The sequence below is a fragment of the Arvicanthis niloticus genome, chromosome 1, assembly GCF_011762505.2.
Source record: "Arvicanthis niloticus isolate mArvNil1 chromosome 1, mArvNil1.pat.X, whole genome shotgun sequence".
In the NCBI taxonomy this organism is placed as follows: Eukaryota; Metazoa; Chordata; class Mammalia; order Rodentia; family Muridae; genus Arvicanthis; species Arvicanthis niloticus.
This window is the reverse complement of record NC_047658.1, coordinates 9,191,767-9,198,823: the sequence shown is the minus strand read 5'-3', so window position 1 is coordinate 9,198,823 and position 7,057 is coordinate 9,191,767. Positions and strand designations below refer to the sequence as shown.

The window sequence follows — 7,057 nt, the reverse complement described above, 5'->3', positions numbered from 1 at the left end:
GAAGGAGGGCTCTCAATTGAGAAAATGCCTCTATCAGATTGACTTGCAGGCAATTCTATAATATATTTCTCAATTAATAATTAATATGGGAGTGCCAAGCCCACTGTGTGTGGTGCCACCCTTTGGCTGGTGGTCCTGGGTAATTAAGCCTACTGAGCAAACTATGAGGAAACGCCAGCAAACAGCATTCCTCCATAGCGTCTGCTTCAGTTCCTGCCTTGAGTTCCAGGCCTGCCTTCCCTTGATGGTAGCCAGTTATTGGAAACAAAATGACATAAGCTCTTTTCCCCCCAATTTGCTTTTGGACATAGTATTTTAGCTTATTAACAGAAACCCTAACTGAGCAGCCCAATTCAGAGAAGTATGAAATCCCCCTGGACATCATTCTTGGGGACAACCTGTCAGGTGTCAGTGTCAGAGCACAGAGCATGGGCAGTGAGCAGTAATGGAGATGACAAGGTTGCCTGACCTGCCCTAAACACAGCCATGCTCATGGGGGCCCACGGATGCTGGGCAGCCAGAGGTTTGTGAGGTTCCTGGCCACGTGGGAAGGATCCGTCTTTGTGAGATTAGGCAAACAAAGAAATGAGTTGATTCAGGCACATAGCACTGGCGGGTGCTCCTGCTGTCGCTCAGATTCCCGTGGGAACTCCGACAGAAGGAAGAGGTGGCTGAGGAAAGGAGGGAGTTGGAGCAGGCAGCAGACAGACTTGGGATAAGAAGTGTGACATGTGCAACATCCCAGGAACAAGGATGTGATGGCTGGAGCTCCAGCTTCATTTTGGATGGACCGTGAAGACCAGAGCTGCCCTGGGACTTGTCAGGGAACTTTGGAAACCATCTGATTCAAGAGACAGGGTCTTGCTATGTAGCCCAGGCTGGCTGCAAACTCCGGATGCTTCAGCCTGCACTCCTGAGTGCTGCGATTACAGGTGTGTGCCACAACGCCTCACGTCTATTGCCCCCTTCCCAGGCATCCAGAGACCCCAACCCGGGGCAACATCTCTAACCCCATCTAGTCTTCGCTGCTGTGACACCTGCCTCTGTGGCCCTGAGCTCTTGCCTGGACCAGCACTGAAGCACACAGCAGGTTCATCCCCTGCCACCACCTGCTGTGATTTTGGAGCCCCAGGCCCCCATATCACACCACTGTGGATGATCAGATTCCTTTATTATGAAATAGTGCTGTGTCTCAATTCTGCTTAATTAGCAGCTAGGGCGCTGCCTAGCACAATGATGGGCTTAATTGTGTGTCTCAGAGGCAAAGCTGACAGCTGTTTTTAGACCTTGATTTAAATTGCATCCAACCGATGCCCGGAAGGACTCCAGGGCCATGGAACCCAAGGTCCACACGGCTGTCGGCTCTGCCTAGTGTGGGGCATTCTCTTCCCTGTGTGCTGAGAGCTTCCTTTGTAAATTCCATGAGCCTGAAAAAGGGATGTGTTGCTGTAGGTGACAAAGAAATGCCGCAGAGGGAAGCACAAAGGGACAGGCAGAAAACAAAGGACTGTCCTGCTCCTCCAGCCTGGCTTTCCAATAAGCTTCTACTCTGAGGTTACGTCTAGGTCTTCATGAATATTTATAAACAATCATAAACACAAAACCACACTTATAGCAAGCAACCCCAGGTCTCTCCCTTCATCTCCTGTACTACAGTGTGAGTCTGAAATGTCTCCTGCAGGCTCCTGTTTTTACTGCTCGGTCCCCAGCTGGCTGAGTACTTTGAAGGCTATGGAGATTTTAGAAGGTTGGGCCTGGCTAGCATAAGTAGGTTACTAGGGGAAGGTCTTTGGAAGTTTTAAACACCATCCCCAACCCCCACTCCAGCCACCTTACATCTGGTTTCTGCTTTCTGGTCTGAGGGCAGTGAGGAGCTGGGATATGGTTCAGTGGTAGAGCACCATCCTCGAATCCCCCAGTGAGGGGCTGGGGGCGTGGCTAGAATTCAAATGTCCCTAGAACCCATCTCTAATACTAGAAAAAGAAAGGAAGAAAGGGAGGGACGGAGGGAGAAAGAGAGAAAGGTGAAGGACTGGAAGAGAAGGTGGCATGTTCTTCTAGACCTTCTTTTCTTACATATGTGTTTTGGGGAATTTTTCTTTAATGTGTGTAAGTGTTTTGTCTGCATATAGGTATATACAGCATATATGTTCCGTGTTCATGTAGGTCAGAGGAAGCCGTCCAATCTCCTGAAACTGGAGTTACAGACAGTGTGAGCCACCATACCGTGTGGGTGCTGGGACCTGAACTCAGGTTCTCTTCAAGAACAGCCAGTGCTCCTAACCACTGGCCCATCTCTCCAGCCCTGTGGAGGCCTTAGGAAGACCGTCTAACTTGAAGCTAACTAAACAGGTCAAAGAAGAGGACATAGAGAAAACGAGGGGTGGGATAGAGAAGGAAGAAGAGGAGGAAGAAGAGGAGGAAGATGAGAAGGAGGAGGAGGAGGAGGAAGAGGAGATGTTGCTGAGCATGTAGCTCTTCTGAGAGCAGCTGAGGGACCCCTTACCAAGATCGAGCCTTCCTGTCCATCATCTGTAGCCCAGCGGGTCTTAGCCTGCAGAGCAGCTAGGAATCAAGCCAATGGCTCTCACCTTCTAGGAAGGTGCCTGAGGCTTGAGGGAAAGACCAGGGGCCCTGACCCTGATGCTTCATGTCTTCAGCCTCACTGGATTGTTCTGGATGTGCGGTGCTGTTAGGATTCCCATGCTCGATTGCAGAAGGAAAGGAAAGTTCATAAAATCTGATCTGACCCGAAGTTCCCAGTGCAGAGACTTGGACGGCAGCCCACAGCGGCCTGACTGTGCACGGAACACAAGACACAAGCTAGGGAAAGTCGGTCTGTCTCAACTTCAAGGCCAAAGAAAACTTGGGGTGGACAACAGGAGGGAGACACAAGGAAGTTAGACAAGGGAGTACTCAAAGGAAATGGGAAGCCTCGTTCTGACAATGAAACTGACCTTCTAGACATTGCTCAGAAGAAACAGATTAGAAGACAGAAAAGGATCTGACAAGGGTTGGGGTAGAGGCTGGGGGTGGAGGGTGGGATCAGATGGGAAGGCAGGTGGGAGGATAGGAGGAGGGCACTGTCTAAGGGTTTGGGGGCAGGGAGACAGGAAGTAGGGTCAGAAAAATCTGTTGAAATTGGAACAGATCAGATCCCCAGGGAGAGGACAGAGCCTCGGGCCCCCCCTGCTTTGGGTTTGAGAGGAAATACTGTTCAGTTACTGACCTGCCTCTTTCTCTCTGGTCATGTGACCCACGCTACTCTAACAGCTTCCCATCAACCAAGTTCCTTATGGTTTTTGGCTCCCCCTCCTTCTTCTGTGTGAAATTGGCTGCAACAATTGCTAAAACTCCTCTTGCACCAGGAAACCTCAAGAAACCTAGCAGAAGCCAGGCAAGGCAAGCCAGCTTCGTTTGTGCACGCAGGGGCAAGATGCTGGGGCTTGGATTTGAGGAGCAGCTGTGGGGTGAGGAGGAGGCTGGAGGATGTCTGTCAGAATGAAAGAATAATGATCAAACCCAGAGACTGGGGACATGGGTGAGGAAGGAACAGGAGTGTGCATTCCTGACCAAGCAAGGGTTCCTAACCAAGTAGAAACAGAGTCACCTCCTGTAGAGGAGGAGTCCTGTATACAGTCAGAACACCAAACTTAAGCTGTGCACTCTGGGCTTCCATAAATGTGTGTCTAAAATTTGGAGGTGGTGGGGGACAGGCCATAGAGCAAGGAACTGGCTTAGGTTTCCTCCTTGGCTATCCTAGCTTCCCCTTTTTGGTAGGATCCACAGCACTGGACCAGAGGAGAAGCAGGTAGAAGAAACTCTTGAACTTGCCCAAGGAGGTAAGCTGATGGGTTGAGAGGGTGGGGAGGTGGGAGAGGGTGTAGAAGTGGGAGGGAGTGGGAAGGTGGGCACCGGAAGCTGAGGAGAGCCAGTGTTGGCAGGGCTTGTTTGCCTTCTGGAAGTTTCCTTTTTCTCCCAAGACACACCTCCCTGATCTTTCCCAGTTTCTATGGCTGCCTTCCTCTCTCTCCCACCGGGCTTTGGCTCCCAGCCGCGGCCAGCAGCAAGAAAGGGACCTGATCACAGCCACTTCCTATTATCTGTGAGGCTACAGAGGAACGGGGCCCTGGAAAGCAGAGGGGGAATTCCCGTGGGAAGTCGAGCTGGTCTCCCCCAGAGACACAGGATGGCAAATGTAATAACTGCAGCTTAATATCCCGCCCAAGGCTAAGTCAATAATTGCTCTGGGCAGTTCTGGCAGGTGGCTTGAGCAAGCGGTGGTAAGGAGCAGACAGCTTTAGTCTGGGGACAGGAGAGAACCAGAGAGGATGTGAGCAGTCTGAACCCTGCGGAAAGAGGGTCTGCTGATTGCGCGCTCTGCAGGTGTGGAGCTCCTGACCCTACACCTTCCCCCCCGCCCCCCATCTTCCAGAATGACCCCAGACTGGCACAGCTCCTTGATCCTCACGGCCTACATCCTCATCTTTCTTACTGGGCTCCCTGCCAACCTGCTGGCCCTGCGGGCCTTCGTGGGCCGGGTTCGCCAGCCCCAACCTGCTCCTGTACACATCCTCCTGCTTAATCTGACACTGGCGGACTTGCTCCTGTTGCTGCTGCTGCCCTTCCGGATCGTGGAAGCAGCATCCAACTTCCGCTGGTACCTACCAAAGATCGTGTGCGCGCTCACGGGCTTCGGCTTCTACAGCAGCATCTACTGCAGCACGTGGCTGCTGGCGGGCATCAGCATGGAACGCTACCTGGGAGTGGCCTTCCCGGTGCAGTACAAGCTATCCCGCCGGCCACTGTACGGAGTAATCGCTGCTCTGGTGGCCTGGATCCTGTCCTTTGGCCACTGCACCATCGTCATCATTGTTCAGTACCTGAACTCAACCGAGCATGTGGGCACTGAGAACCAAATAACCTGCTACGAGAACTTCACCCAAGAGCAGTTGGATGTGGTGCTGCCTGTGCGGTTGGAGCTGTGCCTGGTCCTCTTTTTCGTCCCCATGGTTGTCACCATCTTCTGCTATTGGCGCTTCGTGCGGATCATGCTCACGCAGCCCCATGTTGGGGCTCAGAGGCGACGCCGGGCGGTGGGCCTGGCTGTGGTGACGCTTCTTAATTTCCTGCTGTGCTTTGGACCTTACAACATGTCCCACCTGGTGGGGTTCTACTTGCGCCAGAGCCCCTCGTGGCGGGTGGAGGCTGTGGTGTTCAGCTCCCTCAATGCCAGTCTGGATCCACTGCTCTTCTACTTCTCCTCCTCCGTGGTGCGCAGAGCTTTTGGGAAAAGTTTGTTACTGCTCCGCAATCCGGGCTCCTCTGTGCTAGGCAGGGGAGCCGAAGAGACAGTGGAGGGGACCAAGATGGACAGAGGTGGGAGTCAAGCAGAAGGGGTACAGAGCTCTGACTTTGTCACCGAGTGAGTAGAGACCCCCGGATCGTCCAGAGCATCTGGGTCACCCAGAAGTTGGGCTGGTTAGCAGAGCTCCCGAGACTTGGTAAAAGATAAAAAGAGAGAGAGAGAGAAAGACACCCCCACCACCCTCTCAGCTCAGCAGAACCCCTTGACTGAATTTTCCTGTCCTGAGAAGCATAGCTCCAGGATACAAGAAGAAATGGCTATACCCCTTCACCCCTGGGAAAATACACTGTGTTTTCACAGTGGGGTCAGGGGCTCAGAAGCAAGGTGACTAATAGGAGTGCAGGTTATAAAAGTAATTTTTTTCTTTGAGCTTGGAAACACCTCCTAGAGACAGTGGTCTGGCTGGTGATGCTGGAAAGAAGCCAATGGGAAAAGACTGGGGAGTGGGGGTGGGGGGAGGTGGCAAGAAGAGGAAAGCTCCAAGCCACAGGCTTGCCAGGGACAGGGCTCCCATCTCTGGTGATCTTGGTCTTTCTATATCCGACTGAGCTGTCCTTAGTAAATGTGCTCCGATGATTTCCATATTTCAGTCTTGTCTCCACCGTTACACTGGGATCTGGGTTACACGTTTATCCACCGTGTCACCGCACCGGGACTAGGATGTGTCTCGGTACCCATCTGTCTGACATTGACAATGACCTGCATGGAAGGATTTTTTTTTAATCTGGTTTGGTAGGTTAAAAATAAAGATTATGAAAGTCTGAAGCAAATGTTCGTGGGGTTTGGCACCTGCTTTCAAATGACAGCATCAGGAGGGACAAGGGGTGAGGGCACTGATAGGGACCTGTTAGATATGAGTCCCACCTAGGGCTGCTGATCCAGCAGGCAGCTTTGAACCTGTTCCTTTTTGCTCAGGACTCACTATTCTCTCATATCAAGTATCTCTCCAGAGTCTAGATCGCTGCAGGCCTTTGCCTGCCCTGTGCCCTCTCTTCCTTTTTGATCCACCTGCATAACTCATTTCTCCTCAAGGAGCCCAGTGACCTGCCTCCCTAAAGCAATTAACTCTCTAACATGCCAGCACTGCAGAAGTTGAGACAGGAGGATTATGAATTTGAAGCCAGCCAGGGCCTACATAGGAAGACCCTATCATTTTTAAAAAGTAGGTTAAAAACTTAAATCACGCCAGGCAGTGGTGGTGCACGCCTTTAATCCCAGCACTTGGGAGGCAGGGGCAGGAGGATTTCTGAGTTCGAGGCCAGCCTGGTCTACAGAGTGAGTTCCAGGATAGCCAGGGCTACACAGAGAAACCCTGTCTCAAAAAAACCAACCAAACAAACAAACAACAACAACAAACAAACAAACAAAAAGAAAACCTTAAATCACCAGAAAAGGAAATTTGTTGAGACAGGGTCTCCTGAAAGTGGCTGAGATTGACTTTGAACTCTCAGTGTAGCCAAGGGTGATCTTTAACTCCTCATCCTCCTGCCTCCACGGCATCCCCAAGTGTAGAATATAGGCATGCACCACCTCCACTGGTCCTGGAAATAATATATTAAACCCAAGAGCCAGTGAAATTGGTTCAGCTGGTAAAAGCACTCACTTGTGTAAATCTAATAACCTGATTTTGATTCTCAGGACCCACAATAAGTAGGATGTGGTGGTATCTATAATCCCAGCTCTCTTGGA

General features: G+C 51.5%; 1 protein-coding gene across 3 annotated transcripts; it reads left to right on the top strand.

The window, feature by feature from the left end:
* The first annotated feature begins 657 nt into the window (after positions 1–657).
* On the top strand, positions 658–6,127 carry Ffar2 (free fatty acid receptor 2). Of its 3 annotated transcripts, none has more exons than XM_076931948.1 (3): positions 658–932; positions 3,781–3,842; positions 4,436–6,127. In XM_076931948.1, exon 3 carries the CDS (start codon positions 4,437–4,439, stop codon positions 5,427–5,429), a length of 993 nt encoding a protein of 330 aa, XP_076788063.1. In that variant the 5' UTR covers positions 658–932; positions 3,781–3,842; position 4,436; the 3' UTR covers positions 5,430–6,127. The 3 variants fall into 3 exon arrangements, with proteins under 3 accessions (XP_076788063.1, XP_076788060.1, XP_034344380.1); XM_076931945.1 differs by lacking the exon at positions 658–932 and adding an exon at positions 3,169–3,470; XM_034488489.2 differs by lacking the exon at positions 658–932 and having other exon boundaries at positions 3,169–3,842.
* Positions 6,128–7,057: the final 930 nt, after the last annotated feature.

What these genes read in the sequence shown, in the direction of transcription:
- Ffar2 (XM_076931948.1), top strand. Translation starts at nt 4,437, where the DNA reads ATGACCCCAGACTGGCACAGCTCCTTGATCCTCACGGCCTACATCCTC.